General features: G+C 38.5%; 1 protein-coding gene across 1 annotated transcript; it reads right to left on the bottom strand.

Moving 5' to 3' along the window:
* Nucleotides 1-986: 986 nt before the first annotated feature.
* LOC111155949 (lysozyme g2) lies at nucleotides 987-10,777 on the bottom strand. Its single transcript, XM_022516432.1, has 5 exons — nucleotides 10,722-10,777; nucleotides 4,835-4,975; nucleotides 3,623-3,819; nucleotides 2,702-2,840; nucleotides 987-1,362 (listed from the first exon to the last, which is right to left on the bottom strand). Exons 1-5 carry the CDS (start codon nucleotides 10,762-10,764, stop codon nucleotides 1,244-1,246), a joined length of 639 nt encoding a protein of 212 aa, XP_022372140.1. The 5' UTR covers nucleotides 10,765-10,777; the 3' UTR covers nucleotides 987-1,243.
* Nucleotides 10,778-13,930: the final 3,153 nt, after the last annotated feature.

A 13,930-nucleotide genomic window follows, 5' to 3' on the forward strand; every position in this document is an offset into this window, starting at 1 on the left:
AGGTAGGTGGGTTTAATTTTGATTCCTTCTCAGAAAGAAAAGTAATGGGTAGAAATTTTTATCAAATATTCCCCCCAAAAGCTAAAAGCCAAGCAGGAGCAAATGTCGGCAGGGACTTTGAGGGTTTTATGCTCCAACATTATTATTTGTGCCCTCTCCTGAGGATGGTAGTAAAGCCACAAACTGCACCAGGTTTTTCATTCTAGGGAACTTTTTTCCATTGTGAGTACTCTGGGCAAGACCAAAGAGCAGAGTAGCCAAGGCGTAGGTATGTATTTGACCCAAGATAAGTCCATCAGAGTCTCTCTCCTGGAACAACGAAAGTGAAGCAGAATGATGAAAGGATGGAAGAAAAGCTCTCTGGAGTACATTTATGCAAGGAGAGTGCTAATTCATTCATGCATTGAGGATGCTATCAAGTATGGTCAACTGGTTCCTGCTGCACAGAGTTGCCTGGTTTCTCTTCATGTCTTTGACCTTGTTGTTTCTGTGAGTCTTTTGATAGCCTTCTCATAATTGCCTTTTATTCCTTCGACTTTCCAGAACTAGCTACATTTGCTTGCAATTAAAGAACCATAAACTCATTCAGGTCCTATATGCTTATCTTCAGCCATGTTTTGTGGGGAGTGGACTCCTTGAACAAGTGTGTGGCAGAAATTCCTGAAAATAGAAGAAGCAATTCCCTGGATCTTCAGCAAACAAGAGGAAGACGACACAGAAGGTTGGTGTGAGCCAGGGACATGGCATTCACTTTTGGAAGATCAGTTTCACCACAGTCAGCTCTGTTACTTGTGAAGCTAGAATTCCATCTCATTGTCCCACAGGTTGACTAGCTTATGAGTTAAGCATATCTCACAATCAAAGCCCTGGTGGCTTGGACAAATACTTGGAAAAGGACAAAGGCTCAGGTCAGACTCTCCTGTTAGCAATTTGGTAAAACAGGAGTCAGCAGGCATTGAAATCATGGAATAAAATAGGGTCTCATTGAAATATGTAGATGTCACTTACCATGATATTCACATTTACTATAAAATAATTGTGCATATATGTCTGTAAACATTTTATGGAAATCATATTATGAACTGGGTGGATTTCCTTTTCTTTTTCTCTTTTTGATGCTTATTTGCCTTAAGAAAACTGAATTTTCTGTCATAAGTGCAAACATTTCTTTGTGTTGGCTACAACACATCCATATCAAACTCACAAAGAGGGGCCATCCGAACACCTGTCAACAGAGCTTTGCTTAGAAGCCATGTCTTCTATAGAATTTAGCTCGGGCAAGAAGATCATTGACCAAGTCATTGTCTATGTCTGTTGGGGTGACAATGGTATCGATTCCTGACTTAAAGGCTGAGAGACCACCTGAAATGAAATAGAGATTCAGATTGAAATATTAACTTTCAGCAGAAATAAGAAATGAGCATTCCCAGGATGTCAGCCCTCTAGGCAAGTTTTTCAAAGCAGGCAGTCCCAAATTCTCCTTCCCCCTCCGTCCTTTCCTGAAAAGTTCAACCACCTCAAGAATCTCTGGGAAAATTCCAGATTGTTTTCCTTCTCTCTCCTTTTAAAAGACTTTTGTTTTTCTTCCTGCAAAATCCATATTTGCTTCTAATATAGTCCAGGCCTGGCAAAACTTGATCCCCAGCAAATCTTCAGTCTGAGAATGGTTATAGCATTCTCCCAGTCATTAAATAACTTACTCATTTTTTTAAAAATTTACTCATTTATTCACTGCCTCATTCAGTCATTCAATAAATGTTTTTATGTACCTACTATGTGCCAGGATGGGTGCCACACAAGTGCAGGGTACATAATGGTACCCAAGACATAATCATTTTTTTGTAGGGATATGTGTGTGTATGCATGTGTGTATGTGATTTTACCTCAAAATTTTAATCTTCAATAGTTATTTATGTGTTTACATGACTGTGCTTTACTCTGATATATAGAGAAAAAGACCCCTTATCCTGATCCCTGATTTCGAGGACCTTGAAACTGAAAACAGAAATTGTTTATTCTAAATTAAGGACAGTAAATGTGAGAGGAGAAAGTTATATGCACACCATGGGTCTGTAAGAGGTACACTTAATAGGACTTGATGTGGTTGGATATGAAAACAGAATGAACCAGAGAACCTAAAAAAAAAATCTGGTTTTCTGGCTGGAATGACTAGACATATTATGGTGCAATTCACAGAGACAGAAAAAAGAGAAGAGACAGAAAAACAGAAGAAAGAGCAAGTTTATGGTGGGAGGCTAGTGACTTAATTCAATCTGGATGATGCTGAACTTGAGGTCTGTGATCAGCCAAGCAGAGATCTCCACTTAGATATGATACTGAAAGCCCTAGTATCACAGCTCAGAGTAAACATTTGTTCAAACAAAGAAAGTGATTGATTTCTTGCGTTAGGAAAAAAACTATCAGAGGAAGGCAAACATTCTTTTTGCAATAGTTTTTGCATTAACTGATGAGAGATATGATATGAACACCAACATCTGGCAGGAGGGAAAATGGAAGTTGGGGAGGAAGACCCCTCAAAGTAACTCAGTTGTTCAGAAAGCATTAGTGCAGCCTTTTGGCAGTTCTGTCCAGCCCCACTGCTGACCCCTTGGGAATACTCCCAGGGAGGCCCAGAGCACATCTGGCCTTCAGGGGTCTCACGCACTGCTCTTTTAAACAAAGCTCCACAAACATGACCTACCTTTCAGGTGTTGAGCCACACTCCACGTGGGGAATTTTTTCTGGATTGCCTTAATTTTGTCTGCTAGAATTCCAACACCCTGCAAAAGGTGTTCTTTGCTGTCCCAGGTACCAACAGGGTGATGAATTTTTTTATCAAGCTAGAAAAATCAGATAATAACGTCAGCATCTGGATGAAGCTGCACATTTTTCTACAATTCCTGATTTCTATTCCTTGTGTTCAAGTGCAGATCCACTGGCCTTGGCCCCCTTACTTTATCCACAGAATCAATTCTACCTTCTCTTACAGAAAAGAGAGTCAGATAGAGTCAGATAAACAAAGTATGATTTGGGAGATATGGGTGTGGCATAGTTTTCATTAAACTCTTGAATATACATATATGAAAATGTTTCAAAACAAATAATTAGCATTCAGTGACTAGACATTTGCAGTCAAAAATAAAAATTCATTTCTAATTGAGATAGTTCAAAGCTTAGATCTCCACAGACAATTTAAAATAAAAATTCAAACATCCAGATAATTTGGATCCCCTTCCTCCAATTTACCTAAAGAACCGTTTGATTCAAGTAGAGCTTAATTATAGTGTTTTGATCTATAGATAAAATTCACTATTTTATGAACCCCAAATGTACACCTCTAATCAGTGCCCTCTGTAAGATTTTCTCAATTTAAGTGCATTGCATATTATTAATTGCAAATTGTAGTTTTAAAACTGATAAAATACTTTTTCTGAAGATACCCAAAAACTGCTAAATCTGGATTTAAATACCAAAGACATGTTACAGAAATACAGAAGTACAAATTATCTGAAATACCAGGGTGTTTTGAAGCCTGAAAGTACTACTAATGGACATCTAGTTTGGTTTGAGCTTCCATAAGGAAGGATGAAGTGGGGCTGACTGAAATTTTCTTGCCAAGTACCTGCATCAAGCCAAATTTAAGTCCCCTGTGGTCCCAGCCATCTTGCAAGACAGCTCCACCATGGCTTTCTCTGGAGATGATGGCTGCAATGAGAGCAGGGTCCACACAGTACCTCAGCCCAACTTCTTTGATCAGAATCTGGTAAGGTTTTAAGGTCCTCAAATCCATCTCAGCAAACATTTCAGAACCACGGATCCCTAAGTCAATAGAAAATAAACTGTTTACTCCAGAAGAGAACACTTTTTCAAAGTTTAGTAAGTCAATCACAGCCCCCGACCACAGCCCACAGCTTGGGACAACTATTCTAGGACATTTTTTTAATCTCTAATTGCATAAACCCAGAAAGGTCCACAACCCCAGGCAGTACCACTTCTGCTCTCTTTCTTGTTCTTCTGTTACCTGCCACATTGGTGCCTTGGGAAGACTCTTGAACTAGAAGTCAGCCAACCTAAATTTGAGTTTGGTTCTGCTACTACCTAGCTCCAGGCCCATGAGAAGTCTCTTCTTGCTGAGCCTCAGTTTTCAGATCTATAAATTGGGAAGGTAGGATTAGATTGACCTTGTAGTTGCTTCCAGCGCTGATGTTCTAATACTGGGATAACATGAAGAAGACTTTGGAACAGGATTACAAAAGAGAGGATGTACAAAGAGCAAGAGGCTCTCTTAAAAAGCTCATGCTATAACATGAAGTAAACACAACAAACAAAAAATAAAGGCAGAATTTAATATTTTATGTGAGCAATCATTTAATTATGTAGAAATAAACAAATTTGGGTAAGGTTTGGAAAGACTGAGGGAAAATGAGTAGAAGTAGTTTGCTAGGTTTGTCAAGATTCTGCTTACTTCTAATTTTATTTTATTTTTTTTTAAAGATTTTATTTATTTATTTGACAGACAGAGATCACAAGTAGGCAGAGAGGCAGGCAGAGAGAGAGAGAGGGAAGTGGGCTCCCTGCTGAGCAGAGAGCCCAATGCGGGGCTTGATCTCAGGACCCTGGGATCATGACCTGAGCTGAAGGCAGAGGCTTTAATCCACTGAACCACCCAGGCACCCCTTACTTCTAATTTTTAACTTTGATCTTTTGCTATAACAGCAATTATACCTTTTCAAAATTAAGCTACCTCCTAAAAAAGAATATGAAAATGATGAAAGGGAGAATATGAAAATGATGAAAGGGGGAAAGCCAAATATTTGCTTTGCTTTTCACTTACCACAGTTCATCAACCTGGTTATATCACAGGTGGCACCAGAGGTCTCCATGGTCATGATATCACCATAGCAGCCATGGTACAAGCGGGGATGCAGGTGAGGGTTCATTGAGTGAGTGAAGGGGTACGAGCCCCTAGAAGTGCCTACGGGGAGAGAATGATAATTCTCAGGAAACTTGTGAGAAATATTGCTCAAGTTGCTATAACGAGCATTACTAAACCAAGGTGAAGGCTCACCAAGGTGAAGTCATACTCTTTCCTAACATGCTCTTGAAGACCCTTAGGATAGCTCATCGGACAACACAGAACAGAAGATTCCCCCAACCCATTTTCTCCAACCTTAAAAAAAATTTTTTTTAAAGCAATCTCCACACCCATCATGGGGCTTAAACTCATGACCTGGAGATCAAGTGTCACCTGCTCGGGATGCCGGGGTGGCTCAGTCAGTTAAGCGGCTGCCTTCAGCTTGGGTCATGATCCCAGCATCCTGGGATGAGTCCCACATCGGGCTCCTTGCTCGACAGGGAGCCTGCTTCTCCCTCTGCCTGCCACTCTGTCTGCCTATGCTCTCTCTCACTCTCTCTCTCTCTCTCTCTCTCTGACAAATAAATAAATAAATAAATAATAAAAAGACACTAAAAAATCAGGTATCAGTTAAAAAAAAAAAAAGACTCACATGCTCTACTGACTGAATCAGCCAGGAACCCCCCAAAATTTTTAAAGAAGTACTTAATTCTAAACATTGTAAAAAGTATTATGAGAACCAATTTTTATAGGTCTCAAAAACATTTGCTGCAATCTTGATCAGAATTAAAATTGCCACTAGAGTTTTAAGCAAGAACTCTGAGAGAAATTTTAAGACACTTCTACCACTTCCACATCTGGGGATGTAAACATCTGGATTAACAATTGCCTTTAAGAAAATAAGAAAGAAGGGTACTAATACCACTTAAGTTAAAAAAGAAGGGTACCATTAACTTAAAATTCCATTTTATATCATGTTTCTGTGAAGTTGAGCTTCTAAGTATAATTAGTAAAATTGGAAATAAAATTCAACCTACCATAAAAACTTAAGTTAAATCCTATTCTTATTTTTTTATTTTGTCCTTATGAAGTGACTTACTGTCCAAGTCTATTTACTAAAGGAGATAAAGAGCTTTTCTGTAAATTGAAAAATTTGTTCTAATAGCTCCTGGAACTGTTGACTTATATCTTAAGACTACAAATACTTGTTATAAGAAATATATTTGTTAAAATATTTGATGTAAAATACTACATCGTTTCACTTAGTGTTGTAAATGGTGTTCTTTAATAGAGAGATGGATTTTACCCATTCACTGCAGGTCTAGTTCTGATTAACTTGACAGTATAAAGAGACTATCTTAGAATTAGGCACACAATTATTGGAACTACTCCATATAAATATGGATTTTAGAAGGAAAACAAAGCAACTCTAAAGATTAACTTTTTAAAAACAAAGCTCATCAAAACAAATGAAAATACAGATATAATCAACTTTCTCCCAACTACAAACAGGCAAAAAAAAAAAAAAAAGCTATTATAAATGCATCAGGAAGTCAGATGGTGAAACTGTCAAGTAACCCAGAATACTTAGAAAGCCTATTTATATAATAAAACCAGTAGAAATCAGCAAAGCCATTAAATTTCTCTAAGTAGTGTGGATTTCCATGTGATGCAAAGAGCATGGCATTGGCAGTCTCCATGGCCCTCAGCATAGAACTTTGTGCATCCAATACGTGTAGGAAATACACATGAGTGAATGAATAGATAGATTTCCATGACACAGATCATATGTAAGACAGAGGTGTAGAAGCTGTGAGTGAGGGTGCAGACTGACAACATATAACCAAAATATGACCACTTTTCACCACCCCTGCTACCACCAGGGTCCAAACTACAACCATTGCTCATCTTGATTATTATAAAAGCTCCCTAATCGATCTTTCTCCTCCACCTTTGCAGTCTGTTCCCCAGCACCCAGACTGGTTTCTGGAAACATGCATGGAATCATACCATTCTTCTCTCTTAACCTTTCAGTGGTTTTCTGATCATTCATTTGTGGACTTCAAGCCCTGTCTGATCTGGTCTCTGCTCACTTTCCGACTTTCCCTTCCCTTTCCTCACTCTTCTCCAGTCACATTTTTCTTGCTTCTCCTTCAATATCCCAGGCAGGTTTCTGCCTCAAGGCCTTTACATTTATAGACCCTTTTGCCTAGAATGCTATTTCTCCAGGTATGTACATGATTTGCTGCCTCACTGCCTTCAGGATTCTGTTCAAGGACCACCTATCAGTGAAAGATATGAATAAACAGTTCATAAACAAAAAAGAAAAGAATCCTTAAATGTATGAAAAGGTGCTCAACCACACTCAAAAGAGAATACTATAACAAAACATCACCAAGACACTACATTTTGCCTATTTAATTGGCAAGAATCCAAAAATTTGACAATGTATTGTGACAATGAGGCTGTGGGGGAAGTGGCAGTCTTATACATTACTGTGGAAGGAGATTTTGCAATAGGCTGTTGTTTCAGCACTATTTATAGCAGGAAATGTCTGGGAACAATGCACGTGTCATCCATATAGGGACTGAGTAAGCTAAGCCACTTCCACACACAGATTACTATGCCAGTTGCAGAAAGGAAAGAGGAAGAACTGTATAGATATATGATTCTATAACATTCTATAACATATTTCCAGGTACAGAATAATATTTCTAGAATTATATTCTTTGTTTGAAAAAAGGAGAAAATATGATTGTATGTGTTTATGTATGTGTGTGTGAGAGAGAAATTTCCCTATATATTCAAAAGAAATAATACAAAGATGAACCAAAAACTAATAAATATTGTTAGTTGTGGGGCAAGATAAGAAGAGGTAAAAGGGACAGGGAGAGAGGCGAGACTTTTCTAAATGTACCTTTTTTATAGTTTTTATTTTGGAGCCATATAAATATTTCTATAATTTAAAATTTTAAATTGAATAGAAAAAATCCTAAAAAGTAAAAGACAAATCTAACATTATATCAAATTAAAAATTTAATTAACACATAGAGGAGGATTATTTCTGGCTACTTAAAAACAAGTCAGTGTAAATATATACCACTAGTGGAATGCATCCTATAAACATGAAGAATCATAAGTAAATCTTAAACTATATGCACAGGATCATCGTGGGTTGGTAATACTGCCATAGTTATTTTGAAACTAATATAGGTAAATAACTAATCATGTTAATGTTATTAGGAGCCAGGATTTTTAGTAAATCCTTTGTATTCATAAATATTAATATGGAATATCAGTATGAATACATAATTATTTTTCTCTTTTTAAAAAATATATATACTATCTAAGTTCTCCCCACTGAAAAGTTTTGGAAGAAATTACACCCCATAGCAATGGAGCACCCCTGGGACTTATACTGTGGTCTCTAAATACTATTTCCCACTCGGAGGAATCAGTGCATTTCAGAAAAAGTCTCATTTCTGGTCTGGGGCAGGAAATGTTTCAGGTGAGCCAGGAACATCTTCTTGTACCAGAGCTGGTCCTTATACATTTTAGACACATACTAAAACATTTGTAGATAAAATGTTTTGATCTTTTGGGTTGTTTTACAATATTCTAACCTCCTCCCCTCCCAAAAAATGAAGAGATGAGGGATAGATAAAATAAGAAAGCAAAATGTTGAAAACCATAGATGTTTGATGACGGTACATGGGAGTTATACTGTTGCCTCCCCCATTTTATGTGTTTGAAACATTCTACAACAAATTTTTTAATTAGCTTATTAAAGAGTCTTTTTTTCTACCTACATTAAAAAGGCAACACACTCATGCCTCATTCCTTATCATTCATTACCTTACATTATTTTATTTACATCATCTGTCACCACCTGACATGTCTTCCTTCCTTCCTTCTTATATTTCTTCCTCTCTTTTTTTCTATCTATTCCTCTCACTAGAATACTTTTTTCCTTATCCTATCTCCTCCTCAGCACCTAGAATAGTGCCTGGGACAAAGAGGACATTCTTTTTTTTTTTTTTTAAGATTTTATTTATTTATTAGAGAGAGAGAGAGCAGGGGCAGAGGGAGAGGCAGACTCCCCACCAAGTGAGGAGCCTGATGTGGGACTTGATCCCAGGACCCCAGGATCATGACCCAAGCTGAAGGCAGACACTCAACCAACTGAGCCACCTAGGCATCCCACAAAGTGGACATTCAATAAATATTTGTGAATGGATATCGGAAGGATGGATGGATAGATTGATGAATGAATGAGAAGTAAAGGAATTATCTAAGTTATCTGGATCAAGCCCATATGTCAAAAGTTTACATTTGAGATACCTGGTGGCTCAGTCAGTTAAGCATCTACCTTCGGCTCAGGTCTGGGATCAAGTGCCACATTGGGCTCCTTGCTTGGCGAGGACCCTGCTTCTCCCTCTGTCTGCTCCCCACTGCTCGTGTCTCTCTCTGACAAATAAATAAAATCTTGAAAAAAAAAGTGTCAATTTCTTTTTACTGGAGAGATGGCCTTTGCTATGTTCCATGTGTAGCCCACAGACCACAGTTATCAATGTGATCTGGATGCCTATTAAAAATGCATATTTCTGGACTCCTCATACCAGGTCTATTGAACCAGAGTCTTTAGGTATAAGGCGTACGTTAACCGGGATTCCCAGCTTACATACCTAAGTTTGATTTAAGGGGATTAGAATATGACCATGAACTTTACACTACTTGTGTCGACATCATAAACACACAGGTCCTTCTTAATTACAGTCCCCTTTCAGTTAAACATAGGTAGTAGAGTAGCTCATAATTAGCCTACTTGCTATATAACTCTGCTCCTACCTGGAAATTAAAGAAGGAATAAAAATTTAAAACTATGTTCCTCTGCCTTTGACCATATAAATAATCAGAAATTATCAGTTTTCTGTAACCTCACTTTTTCAAATTTAGAATTAAACATTATAGAAACACTTTCTTCTCAATCTTCACTCTATTCATAAAGACAACTTGAACATTGTTTTCAATGGCTTCTCATTTTTCCTAAGCCAAATTTTCAATCTTTTCTTATTCAAAGTCCCTCAGCATCTCACCAGCCTACTTTTCTAGCCTTACCCTCAGAAATCCTCACTTCTGTATTGTTGCACTGATCTATTTACTGTACTCCCAATACTCTTTTTTAAAAGATTTTATTTCTTTATTTCACACAGAGAGAGAGATCACAAGTAGGCAGAGAGGCAGGCAGAGAGAGAGAGAGGAGGAAGCAGGCTCCCCACTGAGCAGAGAGCCCGATGGGGGACTTGATCCCAGGACCCTGAGATCATGAACTGAGCCGAAGGCAGAGGCTTAACCCACTGAGCCACCCAGGTTCCCCCTCCCAATACTCTTCATGCCTTTCTGCCTCCCTATACAAAAGGCATTCTACCCATCCAGCAGACTCTTTTCTTCTCTTATCAAATAATACCAAACATTCTTCAGGTATTACATCCTCCACTTTCTGGTCTCAACATCCTAACTAGATGTGAACTCTTTATCCTAAACTCCTCCCAGACTAAAGTCTTTTTCTGTCTATACTCATTTAACTCTTATTTACTGCCTGGTATTAATAATGTCTTGCCTCCAAATGTCTTCTAATGTCTTGCCTCCAAAGGCACTGTTCCATAAATTCCCAATAATAGTGCCTTTACCTGCTTGGCAAGCAGAATACACTGTTAATTATAGATGTCAGCAGCTGATTGATGGCCAGGCTGATTAGGATAGCCCTAATGATTACATGTAATCATTGCTTTTTCTGATTCATGACTATGTTACACGTTTTTGTAGACACCCTGCAAAAGATGCTAAATGTCAATCAATGACTTACCAATGAGGGCAATAAGTCCCCAAAACAGGATAGAGGACAGCATGGTTGTGAATCTTATCCTACAGCTCCTATTATAATTTGAAAGAGAAACTGGTTAATTTTAAAACTTAAACGTTTCCTGAAGGAAATGTGTTTTAACTAAAAGAAAGTATAGAATCATTTCCAGTATGATACCTTTTTGCCAGTTCCAAGATGTTAGTCTCATAGGCTCAGTATTATGATTCATTGGATCACTCTTTCCTAAGTATAATCTTCCAACTCATTTTAATCCAATTTCATATTGACATGAGCCTACAAATATCTTAAATATGTTAGACTAACACATATGCTCATCCTTTCTCCAGTCTTGCTCATATCACAATTTTGTTCCCATTCTTCTACTGTAGTCTTTTTAGAAAACCAAGATAAGCCACTGAGAGGAGCATCAGAGATTATGGCTCAGAAGAGGTTTGCTGTGCTCCTCTGTACTTCCTCCATCAACTCTATCTTTGTTTTCATTCAAAAGACAACTTAATTGTTCTACGTAATACAAGAAGGTGAGCACTAACCTGGTTTGTGACCTTGCAGAGAAAGTCTCTCCCCTCTGTTTAGGAAAGTCCCCCGTCTTCAGCACTACCCTGCACGCCAGGCTTTAACAAAGCAGTGGCTTTTGTCCTAAGAGAAGAGTTAAACAATTTGAGAACCCATTAGTTGGTAGATTTATGATTACCTTGCTTCAATCCAAGTAAACTTCAATGTGGCTCTGCCCCTGTGGAGGAGATTCTAAATGCCAGTACGTAGACTTACCTGCCTCTTCTTACCTTCATCCTGTACCACTGATGGTTGGAGGAGCTTTATATATGGTTTTAAAACCCTCTCTTTAAACCACTGACCTCATTAGACCTGATTATAATGACACTTTGTACTTAGGTGGCCCTTTTAATAAAAATATTTCAAAGCATTTATTAACCACTATTAATTAATTAATCTAATGAACCCCCAAGTTATATTGGAGGCATATATTTGGTGGATAGTTTCTGGGTATCTAAAATTGAGCTGGGTCAACAGCTTCTAAATTTGAGAACAAGAAATAGATAATTAGCATTAAAAATATAAACAGAAAATATGAGCAGCTCTCATTCCCAGATTGGTTGTTCGCCTGAAGGCTGAGCCTCCTGCTCTTTGTTCCTCATTCCATTGTCATTCATGGCATGATCTGCATACCAATAAGTCACATGGTTCCTTGTTCCAATTATACTCTGACAAATAGAGCCAAGAGTGCCCACCTGCTCTGGGAGATCAGTACAAAGCCAGAGAGTAGCACTAGTTTCCCAAACTATCTGAGGAAATGGGAAAAAAAGATTCGGCCGTGGATGAACATTTTTTCAAGGATGGAGTGTCTCTCTCTTCACACTTATGTCCCAAAGAAGAGATAAAGCACATTGTGCAGTCCTGGGAATAAGAAATGGAAAGGACATTCTTGAAATAGGCAAGCACATTTTCCAAAGGGGAAGAAATCTAACACAGATCCTACTACAAGTGTCAGAAGTTTCTAAGACTGTACACAATCCTTCCATAAATCCACCAGGTGAACACAGGTATGAGAGAGACTGAGCAGGAGGTGATGAAGATGAAGGCCCTAAGTAAACAACTTGCTAGGTTCCCTGACCATGAATAAACCACAGCTTCTAGGAGATCATGCCCTCATGAAGCTGATCTCTGCACTACCTCATTGTATTCACTTCTGCCCTGCCTGCCTTCCTGTTTGTAGAATAGATTTCCCTTTAAGTGTCCTCCAGCCTTCCATTCCAGGGAAGAAGGGTGGGGATATTCTGAACCAATGATGGTTCCTGCCTTGACTATCATGAAAATTATTCATGGCAGGGGCTGGCTCTACCACCATCAATGCTTGCAGTCAGGGCTACTCTTTAATAAGGGGTTTTACATGAGTCCAGCTTCTCCAGCATGGTCCTCAGGAAAACATGGGCCATCACCAGTTACAGTGGCAACATTACATTGACATTGTGCTCATTACCCTCCCCACCCACCCTCCCCCCCACACCCCTGCTCCCCTGCAGGACAAGGTGGGAGAAAGAAGAAAGGAAGAAGAAGGAATAAAGGAAGAATGAAAAGTATGTAAAAGATTCTAGGTAGATGTTCCAATAGAACAAAAGTAAAAACAAAACATTAGAAGTACTGTTAAAACATTGGAAGCCTATTTTATCCCTCTCCCTGTTTTCACATAGTGGGGCTACAAGTCCTTCTAGGTATGAAGCTCTTAATGTCCAGGCCCTCTGTAATTTAAGTAAATGCCTTCAAACTGATGTGGATCTTATTAAGTTTTCTTCAAATTGTGAGAATACAAATAAACATTTATTTGACACCCATCATACATCAGGTTCCTATGTACATATATCATTCAATCCTCCAACAACTCTGTAAGATAGGTATTATCCCTATTTTAGAGATGAGGAAACTGAGACTCAGAGAAATTAAGCAACTTGTCAAAGATGGCACAGTCAGGACATGGCAAAGCTGGGATTTGAGCCCAGGTCTATAAGATTCCAAAATCCATGCTTTCCTACTATGTCCAAGATACTAGTGCTATGGACTGATGACCCTGCAGAGTAATTATTACAACAGGTTCAAATCAATCAATTTGCACACAAAACATTGTCTGTGATCTGAATAAATCACTCCAGTTGCAGATATTTAGCAGTCATTTGTCTGTAGATGTTGTAGTAATTTTTTTTTGAGAGGGGAGAGAGAAAGAGTGAAGGGTAAGGAAGGCAGATGGAGAGAGAAAGAGAATCTTAAGTAGTCTCCATGCCTAGCACACAGCCCCAACATGGGGCTCTATCTCACAACCCTGAGATCATGACCTAAGCTGAAAACAGATGCTTCACCAACTGAGTCACCCAGGCACCCTGATGCTGTTGTAATTTTTAAATACAAATATGAATCAACTGAATTCACAGGCTGTCACTTTATATCTTCACCAATAACATGCATTGAGTTTCTATAGTAGGCCTGGCAGAACAGTAGTAAGGGGCATAGCCTAGGTCTGCACCCAGGTTTGTTGCATTCCAAAGCTTAACTTTTAATTAATAACCTAAAACCCAATGAACGGTTAAGTGTGGATGCTATCATATAAGGGTCTGAGGAAAATTTTGACATTGAAAAGTAATTTACAGAATGAATGATTCCCCATCTCCTCCCAAGGGTGCTAA

This window comes from Enhydra lutris, unplaced genomic scaffold, assembly GCF_002288905.1.
Source record: "Enhydra lutris kenyoni isolate GAN:26980312 unplaced genomic scaffold, ASM228890v2 scaffoldscaffold44, whole genome shotgun sequence".
NCBI classification, from domain to species: Eukaryota; Metazoa; Chordata; class Mammalia; order Carnivora; family Mustelidae; genus Enhydra; species Enhydra lutris.

Bases quoted from the DNA above. Each gene is read 5' to 3' on its own strand.
- LOC111155949 (XM_022516432.1), bottom strand. From the start codon at position 10,764: ATGCTGTCCTCTATCCTGTTTTGGGGACTTATTGCCCTCATTG. The intron at 3,820-4,834 runs GTAAGTGAAAAG...CTATTGACTTAG, and splicing joins AACCAGGTTGATGAACTGTG to GGATCCGTGGTTCTGAAATG. The intron at 1,363-2,701 runs GTAGGTCATGTT...ATTTCATTTCAG, and splicing joins TGTGGCTCAACACCTGAAAG to GTGGTCTCTCAGCCTTTAAG.